The sequence below is a fragment of the Rhinoderma darwinii genome, chromosome 1, assembly GCF_050947455.1.
Source record: "Rhinoderma darwinii isolate aRhiDar2 chromosome 1, aRhiDar2.hap1, whole genome shotgun sequence".
Classification (NCBI taxonomy): Eukaryota; Metazoa; Chordata; class Amphibia; order Anura; family Rhinodermatidae; genus Rhinoderma; species Rhinoderma darwinii.
In genome coordinates this window covers 475,015,807-475,029,754 of record NC_134687.1, presented here as the reverse complement: position 1 = coordinate 475,029,754, position 13,948 = coordinate 475,015,807, and the positions used below count along the sequence as shown (strand labels likewise).

Genomic DNA, 13,948 nt, shown 5'->3' with positions numbered 1-13,948 from the left:
TCTGTGGTTTCATTTTGTATATACAGGTGTTACATATGTCAGTTTCATTATATTATTCTTAAAAACCTTTAGGCTGGGTTCACACGGTGCATTTTCTTTTTTTTTTTGCGATTTTTGCAGTCATTTTTTTTTTTTATTGATGTACTCCCATTGAAAGACATGGGTGTTTATCTACAGTTCTCTAAAATTCTCACTGAACAAGTTTACAAGCTTTAGCTTAGGCCACATTAACACGGTGAATTTGTTGTGAACTGTGCACAGAAAAGACACAATATGCCTATGCCTATTATGACATGGATTTGCTGTGGATTTTTGCAGCGTATTTCACACTTTGCAAGTCAAAATTTGCATGTTACAGACTTGCGCCAATATATCACCAGATTACTTTTCCGTTGCGTCTGTACTCCCCCTTATTTATAATCTTCTTCAAAGATAGGGGTACAATTCACGCCATACTTCCATGAGAATGTACTACAAGATAACACTGGTTATAACATAAAACACTGACAGGGGCTCTTTAACATTCCCACCATCTGCATGATTACAACTAAACAATGAAGTTATGTTTAGAAGTTAATTGTCCAAACCCTAAGTAGACCACATCTGACCAACCATATCTCCATCCTTGCCACGTGTAAAACCTTGCTTTAATATCTCTACAGGTGAATTGAGCACAGGTATAAGCCGGGATGAGTTCATCGGGCAGGTGGCAAAGGACATTGAGAGCAAGCTGCCGCAAGTATTTGATCTGGACCAAATTAGAAAAAATGTCGGGCTGGAAATATCACCAACCACAGTGGTGTTATTGCAGGAACTGGAGAGGTTTAACAAGCTGATCATACGTATGTCCAGGTCTCTATATGAACTTCAGAGGGTGAGTACAATGTAACATGGTGCTATCTTACCTAACCCATTACCCTTATGAAGTTTTGTGTTAGGTTATTACTATATATTTATATTTAGACATGTTTTTGACTATAAAAACGTTGACACTTTGTTTCCTAGTCTAGGATCAACTCTTAATATGGTAATCATTGCTTCAGATAGGAATAATGCAAATTATAAATCTCCAGTCCCCCCAGACAATTATTTCATCCATCAAACATTTATTTTTGTGTATGAAAGAAGAAACATCACCTGTAAGTCATGAGAAGAGGTTCTCTCCAGTTAGTCAGTAGTTTCTGTTCTTCTATGTCCACAGGCTTTGGCTGGGGAAGTTGGAATGAGCAGTGAGTTAGATGAGGTGGCTCGAGCACTATTTAATGGGCAGATTCCAAGCATATGGAGAAGACTGGCTCCTGATACCCTAAAGTCTTTGGGAAATTGGATGATTCACTTCAGGATACGCTATAACCAGTACACATCATGGGTATGATATGACATTCTTGAATACTCTGTGAATGATTCCATCAGTACTTACTATCTATATAAGTATTTGCATTGTCTGCATTCGTCAATGTAGATACCTGTGGAGTACACATCGCACTATACACCATACATCTTATTTTATTACTGTTTTGAAGTTCTTCTCAGTATATTTCTATGGGTAACACAATGACGGTAATCATCTTCATTCCCGCAGGTAAATGAGGGTGAGCCAAATGTCATGTGGCTTTCCGGGTTACATATCCCAGAGTCCTACCTGACCGCTCTTGTTCAAGCTACTTGCAGAAAGAATGGATGGCCACTTGACCGTTCTACATTGTACACTCAAGTTACAAAGTTCCGTACAGCTGAGGAGGTCACTGAGAGACCTGGACAAGGTAGGAATTAGAGACCATTTTCCAATAGCATTGGAAGATAAAGAAAAGTCTGACTCTATCTGAACAGGTTGCAGCTCCCTGTGGAACATGGTAGCCCTTTGTTAGAAGTCAGTAGGGTCCAATATGATGGAGCAGATTCCATTGGTCACACCTGCAGCAATTATTATTATTATTATTATTATTATTGATTGCATTCCAATAATACGGATGACTGGCTATAAGGTATTGTTTGAATTTTCTAGTGGTTGCTTGCTGTATTATTGAAACATTGCTTTTAACTCCTATCCACCGCAACCAGTTTTGATATTTCTGACGCGGTCATTTTTTTGGGTGTTTTCATCCCTGCCTTCCGAGACTCATGATTTTTTGGGGGTTATGTATTGGAAACATTTTATTAGCTTTTTTAAAGAGAACGAAAAAAAACCAGCAATTCCGCCATTTTTTATTTTGCGGGAGATTATTATTACAGCGATACCAAATTGATATTGTTTTTTAGATTTTTCTTCAATAAAAACAATTTTTGCTAAATGTTTTTTAGGTCGCTGCATTTAAAGACCCATCATTTTTCTTTTTCTATCAACGGAGCTGTGGGAGGGCTTGTAGCTTTCATTGGTACCTTATGACATTAGACTTTTTGATCACTTTTTATTCCATTTTTGGGAGGAGGGATTAACTAAAAACAGCAATTCTGTCATTGTTCTCTTGGTTTTTCTGGATTTTTTTCCTGTGTGGGATAAATAACATCTTAGACATCAATTTTTGGTGATAATACAGGCGTTTGCAAGGGGAAAAAAAGTGTTTTTCCAGCTTTTTTTTTTTTTTGGTCTTATTTTTAGTCCCATTAAGGACTATAGGTTTAGAAAGTATAGTTTGTAATTGGATTGAGAATTGGCTCAAGGACCGTATCCAGAGAGTTGTGGTCAATGATTCCTACTCTGACTGGTCCCTGGTTATAAGTGGTGTACCCCAGGGTTCAGTGCTGGGACCACTATTATTCAACTTATTTATTAATGATATAGACGATGGGATTAATAGCACTATTTCTATTTTTGCAGATGACACCAAGCTATGCAATATAGTTCAGACTATGGAAGATGTTTGTGAATTGCAAGCGGATTTAAACAAACTAAGTGTTTGGGCGTCCACTTGGCAAATTAAGTTTAATGTAGATAAATGTAAAGTTATGCATCTGGGTACCAACAACCTGCATGCATCATATGTCCTAGGGGGAGCTACACTGGGGGAGTCAATTGTTGAGAAGGATCTGTGTGTACTTGTAAATCATAAACTCAATAACAGCATGCAGTGTCAATCAGCCGCTTCAAAGGCCAGCAAGATATTGGCGTGTATTAAAGGAGGCATGGACTCGCGGGACAGGGATGTAATATTACCACTTTACAAATCATTAGCGAGGCCTCCTCTAAAATATGCAGTCCAGTTCTGGGCTCCAGTTCATAGAAAAGATGCCCTGGAGTTGGAAAAAATACAAAGAAGAGCAACGAAGCTAATAAGGGGCATGGAGAATCTAAGTTATGAGGAAAGATTAAAAGAACTAAACCTATTTAGCCTTGAAAAAAGACGACTAAGGGGGGACATGATTAACTTATATAAATATATTAATGGCACATACAAAAAATATGGTGAAATCCTGTTCCATGTAAAACCCCCTCAAAAAACAAGGGGGCACTCCCTCCGTCTGGAAAAAGAAAGGTTCAACCTGCTGAGGCGACAAGCCTTCTTTACTGTGAGAACTGTGAATCTATGGAATAGTCTACCGCAGGAGCTGGTCACAGCAGGGACAGTAGATGGCTTTAAAAAAGGCTTAGATAATTTCCTAGAACAAAAAAATATAAGCTCTTATGTGTAGACATTTTTTACTTCCCCTTTCCCATCCCTTGGTTGAACTTGATGGACATGTGTCTTTTTTCAGCCGTACTAACTATGTAACTATGACGTGACCGTGTGATCATTTGATTCCTAACTGCACTAGTTTTGTATTGCCAGGTATTATGGCTGTCGGTGTAAAAGTCTAATAAGTGTACAAAGATGGCAGATCTGGGAGCCACTGTTAGGCCCCTGGCTTCTGTGGCAACCCATTGGCAGGTTTTGGGGGCACTGCTGGGGTGACAGAGAGAACCACCTCGATCTGTCTAACTTATTAGATGCCACAGTCAGCATTGACTGCGGCATATTAGAGGTTAAACGACCGGGATCAGAATTATCTCCAATCCCGGCTGTCAGAGTGGGGTGTCGGCAGTATAATACAGCCAGCAACCGCATACATCACTCTGACATACTAGTACATTAGTTTGTGGTAACAACCTGCTTGCCATGAAGTAATAGTACGTTAGAAGTCGGGAAGGGGTAAAAAGGAACCGTTCAAATAAGAAGACTATTTAGGGGATTGCTATTTTTGCATTTACCTGATTTATAATCTTTGATTACTTTCCATTAAACATGCAGGCCAGTGGAATGCACCGTTTACTTGATTAAATCATAACTATGCTCTGACAATAAAGGCCAAAGAGTGAGAACACATATAGCGATCGTACGGCCATTTGCCACTGCATGTGGGCATAGTTTAGAGAATGCAGCTGCCACCCCATGTTGTCTCGCCATAAAGTCATCTCTGCATGTAGTTCTAAAAAGAGCTTTGATAAGAATTTAGGGTTTGTCCACACACTGCGGGATTGCTGTGTTTTTTACGGCCAGAATTTCGGATGGAAAATACGCAGTTATGTCACGTGACCGCACTGTGACCGGCCGATTCCTACAGAGTCTGCTGTGTGGACCGGAAGTCTCTTTCACTATGCATTTTTATGGGACTCAAATTGAGTGTCTCATAGGAATGCATAGAGAAAGAGACTTCTGGTCCACACAGCAGACTCTGTAGGAATCGGCCGGTCACAGTGCGGTCACGTGACATAATTGTGGCCGGGATATTTTAGCAACAAGGTGCCCGGTAAGAGGATGACCTTTTACCGAGTGTACTTTACAGAGACGCAATAAATAAAAATCACTGGAGTGTGAAATGTGGTGTGAATCTACAGTAAAATCCACAAGTAAAATATGCAGATTTTGCTTCAGAATATCTGTACATGAGTGGGTACCCTTTAGAGTCAATGCACACGATGCGTATTACGTGCGGCGAAACTGCGGTATTTTTCGGGACCTAAATTGACCTATTGTGCGTATTTTCAAAACCGCGGCATGTCAATTTATCTCGCGATCCCGCTTGCAAATTCTATCACAGTAGTTCTACAGAAATACGCAGCAAAACCCGCAGCATGAAAACGCTGCGATTTATGCAGCAAAACGTAAAAAGCGCACCGAAAAACGCATCAAAAACACACCGTCAGGTGCGTTTTTTCCTTCGAATTTCTTGCGGTTTTGCTTGCGTATTTTCCGCAGAAAAATACGCAACGTGTGCATGTAGCCTTGTCGTGCATTGCGTAAGTTCAGAATATATTTTACATGACTGTTCTGTGTTTTTCCACTTTGTGCAGGATGCTTTATTTCTGGCCTTTACCTGGAAGGAGCTGACTGGGACATTGAGAAATCCTGTTTAGTTAAATGTAAACCCAAAGTGCTAGTAGTGGAGTTGCCTGTATTAAAGGTTATTCCAATTGAAGCTCATCGTCTCAAACTACAGGTAAGTAGCCATATGATAGCCCAGTTGATACAATTCATCTTTGTGTTTTTGAATATAGAGGTTCAAATTTAGAATGAGACCTATTCTGTGGTAATATCATCACCAAACACACAAGCATATACATACTTGAAGGGGTTTTCCAGTCCTAAGAAATTTATGGCCTATCTTCAGGATAGGCCATTAATATTTAATCGATCGGGGTCCAACTCCCGTCACCCCCGCCGATCAGCTGTTTTGAAGGGGCCGCACCGCTCGTACGAGCGCTGCTTTCCCTTCATTACCTATATTGCTCACACTGTGAATCGCCGACACGCTTGTAACGGCGGTTCACTGTATTAACGCCTTCTCCCATCACTTCAATGGGAGAAGGTTGTAATACTCTGAACCACTACTACAAGTGTGTCGGCGATTCACAGTGTGACTAGTATAGGAAATGACGGGGAAGCCGCGTTCGTACGAGCGGTGCGGCCCCTTCAAAACAGCTGACTGGTAAGGGGTGACGGGAGTCGGACCCCGACCGATGAAATGTTGATGGCCTATCCTGAGGGTAGGCCATCAATTTCTTAGGACTGGAAATCACACAAGCATGTACTACGATACACACAGACATATAAATAAATGTACAAAGATACACATTCAGTTACATATACGGACACATACCTGATCACAAAATATGTAACCATTACTTTACGGTCTGAACTGTAAGCATATGGAACATGCTTTAAACTAATTTTAGTACGAGCTGGCAAAGTGTGGGAAGATTGGTTAGACATATTCCTTGAAAAACACAACATACAGGATTACTGGGGGAATGTTGATCCAGAGATCTGAATATCAGTTCGGTCGGGAAGGGATTTTTCCACTCTATGGCAAACTGGTCTCTACCTTCTGCCTTCTGCATCAACTAGGTTTTGTTAGTATAAAAAGCTGAACTTAATTGACTTATTTTTTAACTCATTGACTGTGTAACACCCACATTTCTGAATCATGGTTGCAATGTTGAAATTTATAGGATGTTAGAGACTTCCTATACAACTTCTCATTGTGCCACCCATAGGTTAGTATAGCAGGGGAAGTTAATCTCCAGCAAATACCAAAGCTGGCCACTGTAATAATTGAATTAATAGTCTTTGCAAGTGCCAAATGACTTTAAGTGGCTAGTAATAGAACCTGCCACCACATCTAAACATCTTTTAAGCTGCAGGTAAGGACGCAGCTGGATAGATTTTGGGCTTCTTCTCTGCCTCCCCACACCATTGGTCCTATGGAGTCGCCATAAACAGTAGAATTTTAATAGAACATATATCACAAAGTGTGAGAACATTATGTGCCTGCTCTGTTAAGGGTAACCTATGAGACTGTTGTATTCTTTCTACGGTGCAGTGTAACATATTGCTACATGTAACTCTCATCACTGTATTGTGTTTTTCAGAACACATTCAGGACCCCAGTTTACACTACATCAATGAGGAGGAATGCTATGGGAGTTGGTCTGGTGTTTGAAGCGGATCTTTTTACAACGAAACACATCTCACACTGGGTGCTGCAAGGCGTCTGTCTTACACTTAACTCTGATTAGATTATATTTTAGAAACAAACATTGTAAAAGATATATTTTTCTTGTTAAAGGGGTTGTCCACTACTGGACAAATGATGACTTAGCCACTGGATAGGTCATCAGTATATCATTGGTGCAAGTGAGACACCCGCACCCCGCACCGTTCAGCCGCTCCGTTGGCCTGCGGGCACCGGATGTTATGGCACATTATGCGATGTGCGGAGCCGGAAGCAGTTGGCTCCGTACATAGCATAGCGGCTCTGCTCCTATTCCATGGACGGAGCCAACTGCTTCCGGCATGTATGTCCGGTGCCCAGAGGCAGCCGGAGCTGCTTGACGGTGTGGGTTCCGGATGTCGGACACCCACAGATCATGTACTGATTACCTATCTGGTGGATAGGTCATCAGTTGTCCGATAGTGGACAACCCCTTTAAACCTTTATACATTTATATAAATGCAAATCTAAACACTTCAATAAATTATGGCTTGTAAATGTACTTATTACTGTATTAAGTTTTACATAAGAGAAGATATCCAGAAATATAAATTGATACTGCATTCCCCTTGTAGTAGAATATATGGGAATGGCAACTTTATCTTCACTACTATCCCATTCAGGATGAAATGGATTCCAGGAAAGTACGCCACAGTGAAATTTATTTTCAATTATTAGTGGTTATGTGATAGATACATTCTATATTCTGTCCTCCATTTTAATGACCGCCTATAAGGGATTTTTATCTTAGACATCTCTTGTAGGGAAAATACCTTGTCTCTGGTCTGTTAGAAAACACTAGATATGAGTACAGTTTTATATAATGAGATTGATTACAGTATGTCATGCATTGCAATAAAATCTACCCAGAAGAATCAGTATTTATTACAGGGCCCGTTAGGGTGCCCGTACCCAATATTGCCGACCTGCGGTAGTTGCTCTATTGTTTCAACGTGCTTTACCTGTACAAGCTGCATGGCTGACAACAGCATTATAAAATCACACAGTTCTCATCCCACAGCAAGTACCGTGGCATAGCCGGCATCGTGTATGGCCACCCCTAGTACAGCCAATGTAACACACTTATTGCTAACAGATGCAGAAAACCAAAACAAAAAATGTGAAAAAAAATTGCGGGTGAGAACCCAACCTAGCCATACAAGCTCATTAGTCCAACAATAAAAGAGTAGAATGGGTCATGCCAAAGAGCTCATGGACTTTCAACATGGCGATATGTCAAAGGATACCACCTTTCCAAAAGGTACATATGTCAAATTTCTCTGCTAGATCTCCAATGGGATGGTGGGCCCAAATTTTTGCCCAGGGTCCTCTGCCAACCTTAATTCTGCCCAGGGTAAAGGGGGGGATCAACTCCATATTATTGACCAGGATACTGGAATGAGATGTTAAACAAGTGTATCTGTATTTTTATGTAGGAGAGCGAAAACTATATCTGTACTCCCAGGTGTAAAACATGAGGATGTTAGACGGTTATTAGTATCTTCAATGACACATTTCACCTTCACTGGATGTTTTCTCAGTGACCTAATTGGGAAGACCTTCATTAACCCCTTAATGACTCCCAATACAACTTTTTAGGGTAGTCATTAAAGAGCCTCATTTTACAGTGCTGTATTTTTTATGGCATGAGCAATATTTGGATATATTTTCCACATTATGAACAATTTAACCAATATATAACAGTTTATATCGGGGGAAATTTTGTGCATTTATATTGTTTCACATGCAATTTACTTGGACAATAGTAAAGTAAATGATCCAATGGCAGAATGTACCACTAACACAGAAACATTGTTAACCATAAAGGATGAGTGTTCTGACCGATGGAGCAGATTTCCATTGTACATAATCGCTTGTGTTTAGTACCATAGAGATAATTATTATTTTCTATGACTATAAGTTTGTTCGGTTAAGTGTATGGCCAAAATGGGGTAGCACCACTTTCCCAGTTTTAGAGGGTATTCCATGCATGATGTAATTTAACCCCTTCCCGCTGCAGCCAGTTTTGACCTTTCTGACAGAGCCTAATTTTTTTCTCAAATCTGACATGTCCCACTTTTTGTGGTTATAACTTTGTAGCGCTTTTACTTATCCAAGCAACTTTGAGAACATTTGTACTTTATTTTAGTGGTAAAATTTGTTAGATATATTCAGTATTTATTATACTAATATTAATTTTTCGAAATTTAAATGTATCTGTTTGTAATGCAGTTATACCACACAAAATAGTTACTAATTAACATTTACTATATGTGTACTTTATGTTTGTATAATTTTTTTTTAACGCCCTTTAATTTTTTTTAGGACATTACAAGGCTTATAACTTTAGCAGCAATTTCTCACATTTTCAAGAACATTTCCAAAACCTTTTTTTTAGGGACCAGTTCAGTACTTAGGTGGCTTTAAAGGGGTCTATATGTCAGAAACTCTACACAAATCACTCCATTTTAAAAACTGTACCCCTCAAAGTATTCAAGACAGCATTTTAGAAGTTTCTGAACCCTTTAGGCAGTTTACAGGAATTAATGAAAATTTAAGGTAACATTTCAAAATGTAATTTTTTTGGAGATATTAAATTTTAATCTTTCTTTCCTGTAACACAGCAAGTGTTAACTGAAAAATGCAACTTAATATATATTACCCTGAAGTATTTAGAAATATCCGAGATGTGGCCCTAGTGTGCTACTTCACACTGCAACACAAGCCTCAAAAATGAATGAGCACCTTGTGGATTTTGGGACCTTCTTTTATTAGAATATATTTTAGGCACCATGTGAGGTGTCTTGTGGTGCCAAAACATAGGAAACACCTCCAAAAAGACACAATTTTGGAAACGAACCCCCCCCCCCATTAAATTAATCTTGAGGTGCTGTGAGCATTTTGACCCCATAACTTTTCATAGATTTTATTAGAATTGGGCCATGAAAATGACAAATGACATTTTATCCAATAAGATGTAGTTTTAGCGAATAAAAAATAATTTCCACAATGAATAAAGGAGAAAAAGCCCCCCCCAACATTTGTAAAGCATTTTCTCCTGAGTACGGTAATAGCCCATATATGGTCATAAACTGCTGTTTGGGCACACAGTCGGGCTCAGAAGGGAAGGCGCGTCATTTGGCTTTTGGAGAGCAGATTTTGCTGTATTGGTTTCTGGGCGCTATGTCGCATTTACAGAGCCCCTGGCATACCAGTACAGTGGAAACCCCTGTGAAGTGACTCCATTTGGCAAACTAAACCCCTTGAGAAATACATCTAGGCATATAGTAAGGCTGGGTGAGCTGACCTAAATAAAAAACACGATTAATTGAACGTATAACCTCGATTCCGAGTGATCATTTTTTAGGCCACACCCCTTTTTTTACATGTCACCTCATTGAATTAATATAGGTCCCCTGAGCCTGCTGTATACGACTGTATATAATATGCCCCCAGACACTACCCCCTTAGCTGCCCCCACACAGTATAATGTCCCTATAGCTGCCCTCACACAGTATAAAGTCCCTATAGCTGCCCTCCACGCAAATAATACCCCACAGCTGTCCCCACACAGTATAATGGCCCAATAGTGCCTAATAAAAATGATAAAATACATACTCATCTAACCCTGTTCCAATAACAAGTGGAGGAGTCCTCTCTGCTCCTCCAGGCTGTGTGTCTTGGCGCATATTTTCAGACTCCAATGGACTTCTGCCATGTACCGGTGTTAAACACCAATGCGAATGTTCAGTGTTAAATGACCCAAACATTTCAAATAAAAGTTTTTTATTGAGACATGATTAAAAATACAAATTGTAGCATCAAAGTAAAACTTAAAAAGAGTCCACACAGTGAGGAAGTACTGAGTGGGCTACTGGCCATAACATCTATACCACAGTATAGCACATTGTAGATAATCAGCAAGGGTAAGTCAGGAGACAAATTTAGAACTAATGAGATTGACCATCATAGTAGATAGACAGTAATGGCAAAGTAACCAAGAAATGAAAAACAAGTAACAGACCATGCAGATACACAATGAGTAAAGAGTAGCGATGTTCCAGGAGCCCACTTACACCCAACGCGTTTTGCCACCAGGCTTCGTCAGGGGGAGAGATAATGGCTCAATTGGAAAATAAGGTATTATATATATGCCTAAAAATCTTAGTTTAATTTGGTTTACTTGAGGCATGGTTAGAGCGATCATGATTACAGACCGGAAATGGTCTAGTTAAATGCAGTCAAACCACATAACCAATAGAGTACTTTGTAAAAACAAAGTGAGACCGGCAATAAATGTAAAAGCCACAGAGATTGGATGAAGTGAGTATCAGTGAAATGCTAAGACCGGAAGAAGGGCAACGAGAAGACCTTACATACTGCATCCGGTACAGGAATAAGGCAGAAGTGCATCATAAGAGGAAAACATAAGTAATTGGTCGGACAGTGCATCCAACAATAACAGGGGGCGGGGACTGAAAAATTATTGTCGTACGAACAATGATAGGGAATGGAATACCTCCAAGCCGAACGGGGCATGCACAGGAATGACAGCAGTGCAGGCACAATCCGGGAGGGAGGGGGAAAGCAGGAAAGGAATGAAATTAAATATAAAAGACAATATGTAGATGGCATATAGCGGGCAAACAAAGTTTGCTATTACAAAGGTGTAATATAATATAATAAAGTGAAAGTGGGAAAGGATCGAAAAAGTGAGACAAAGCAAACACAGCAACATAGTTCATAATGAACCAAAGTGAGAAAGGCTAACAGACAATAGATAGTAATATACAATATACCAGTAAAGTACAATACAGTGACAGTAAACAAGACATCATGATGAAATCATGCACATGCGTGATTCATGTGAATAATGCAAAATAAGTGACTGAGTATATGAACAATAATGGAAAGCAACTCCAAATGAATGCCGTATATAGCCCTATAAATCCCTACATTTAAATCAATAGCATGTATATATACATAAAAAGTATGAGTAAACATATTAATGTAAATATTATATCAGATCAAATGACAGTAGGACAAACAAGGGAAAAGGGAGAGGAAGGAAAGGTAGGAAGGAAAACACTGATCAAAATTGTTTAAAGTGCAGACAAGGTATAATGGCAATAAATTGAACGTGGTTCGTAATAAAAACTAAAGTAAAAAAGATCAAACTAAAATAATAATATACAATATATCAAAGTACAATACAGTGACAATAAGCAAGACATAAAATCATATACATACGTGGTTCATGTGAGTGATGTAAAACAAGTGACTAAATATATGAACAAATATGGAAAACAACTCCAAATAAATGTCCCATATAGCCCTATAAATCCCTACACTTAAATCAATAACATGTACATAAAAAGTGAAGATATATATTGTAAATATTAAATCAGATTTAATAACCGTAGGACAAACATGGGGAAAAAGGGGGAAGGGGAAAATAGGGGAAGGGAAGGTGGGAAACACTGATCGTAATAATTTTAAAGTGCAAAGTATAAGATGAATAAAAAGCTGAATAAGAAACCGGGAAGTTCGCATTAAGATCAAAGTGGATGTACATAAACTTTCATAGATCAAATCGTCAATCCATGCCTAGGAGAAAAAAAATCAAGGTATATAATTACTAAGAAAACATAAGCTGCAATGTAAAGGAGACATGACCAAATAAAACAAAATGAGGGAAAGAATAAAAATTATTAAAAAATGATGAACCGTTGCTCAAGAGCCACTAGAGTAATGCATAGGAAAAACTGATGAAGAATAATCACAAGAAGGTAACAAAACTATTATATTCACTTTGGGCTAATAGTTTCTTCCAATCCCCTCCTGGTGTGCTGGTAAAGGTCCGATCAAATCCCCAAGCTTGGAAAAGAGACCTGTCACAATTGTAGAAAATTTTGAAATGGCGCGGAATGTTCTTAAGAGTAGATGGATCCAAACATTATTTTGCTGCATCGATGTCAAGAACGTGTTCTCTGATTCTTCGTCTCAATTGGCGTGATGTCATGCCCACATAGATCTTGCAGAACTGGAAAATAGATAACACCAGTTGTGGCACAGTTGATGTGTTGGGTGATTTTAAAATCACGGCTGTGTGGAATTCCAAAATGTATACGTAGATACAATATTAGTGCATCATACCACATCTAAAGCAACCCCACTTCTGGCCACGTGATCCAAAGGCATTTCTCGGCTGAGTACCATGATGATGGCTATGTACCAGAGTATCTCTCAGACTTTTCGATCTCCGATAGGTAATATAAGGCTTGGGAGAGATTCATCTTTTTAATATGTTGTCTTGTGTCAGAATGGGCCAAAATTTAGACAGAATGGCTTTGACCTCCCTTTCTCTGGAATGATAATCATCTATCAATCTCACGGGCTGGTTTTGTAGATATGTGTTCCAGTCATTCTGTTGGTCGCCCGCCCCATTTACTTCATGTTTAGCCTCAATGCCCATGCGCCACAACGAACGGACAGTTCTCGCCCCAATGGTATATACAGTGATGATGGGTGGTGATATATACGAATAATGGGGGTTACATACAGGGATTATGGCAGTTATATACAAGAAAGATGGTGGGCTGATATATACAGGGATGATGGGGGTTAGAAATACAGTGAAGATGGCGGGCTGGTATATACAGGGATGATGGGGGTCCCTGTATATTACCTCCACCATCCCTGTATATTATCCCCATCATCCCTGCATACACCAGCCCGCCCTCTTCCCTGTATATAACCCCCATTATCCCTGTATAAACCAGCCCTCTATCATCCCTTTATATAACCCCCATCAACCCTGTATTTTAACCCCCATCATTCCTGTATACAGGGTTGATGGGGGTTATATACAGGGATGATGGTAGTTATATACAGGCATGATGGGGCTTATATACAGGGATGGTGGGGGTAATATACAGGGACCCCCATCGTTACTGTATATAACCCCCATCATCCGTGT

General features: G+C 39.5%; 1 protein-coding gene across 1 annotated transcript in view; it reads left to right on the top strand.

The window, feature by feature from the left end:
- DNAH10 (dynein axonemal heavy chain 10) overlaps positions 1–9,114 on the top strand; it is a 198,176-nt gene extending 189,062 nt beyond the window's left edge. The window contains exons 75-79 of the mRNA XM_075833733.1: positions 663–874; positions 1,202–1,369; positions 1,583–1,763; positions 5,270–5,415; positions 6,848–9,114. Of these exons, the coding sequence (XP_075689848.1) occupies positions 663–874; positions 1,202–1,369; positions 1,583–1,763; positions 5,270–5,415; positions 6,848–6,994 (854 nt within the window). The 3' untranslated portion in view covers positions 6,995–9,114. The remainder of the gene's footprint in view (positions 1–662; positions 875–1,201; positions 1,370–1,582; positions 1,764–5,269; positions 5,416–6,847) is intronic.
- The last annotated feature ends 4,834 nt before the right edge of the window (positions 9,115–13,948 follow it).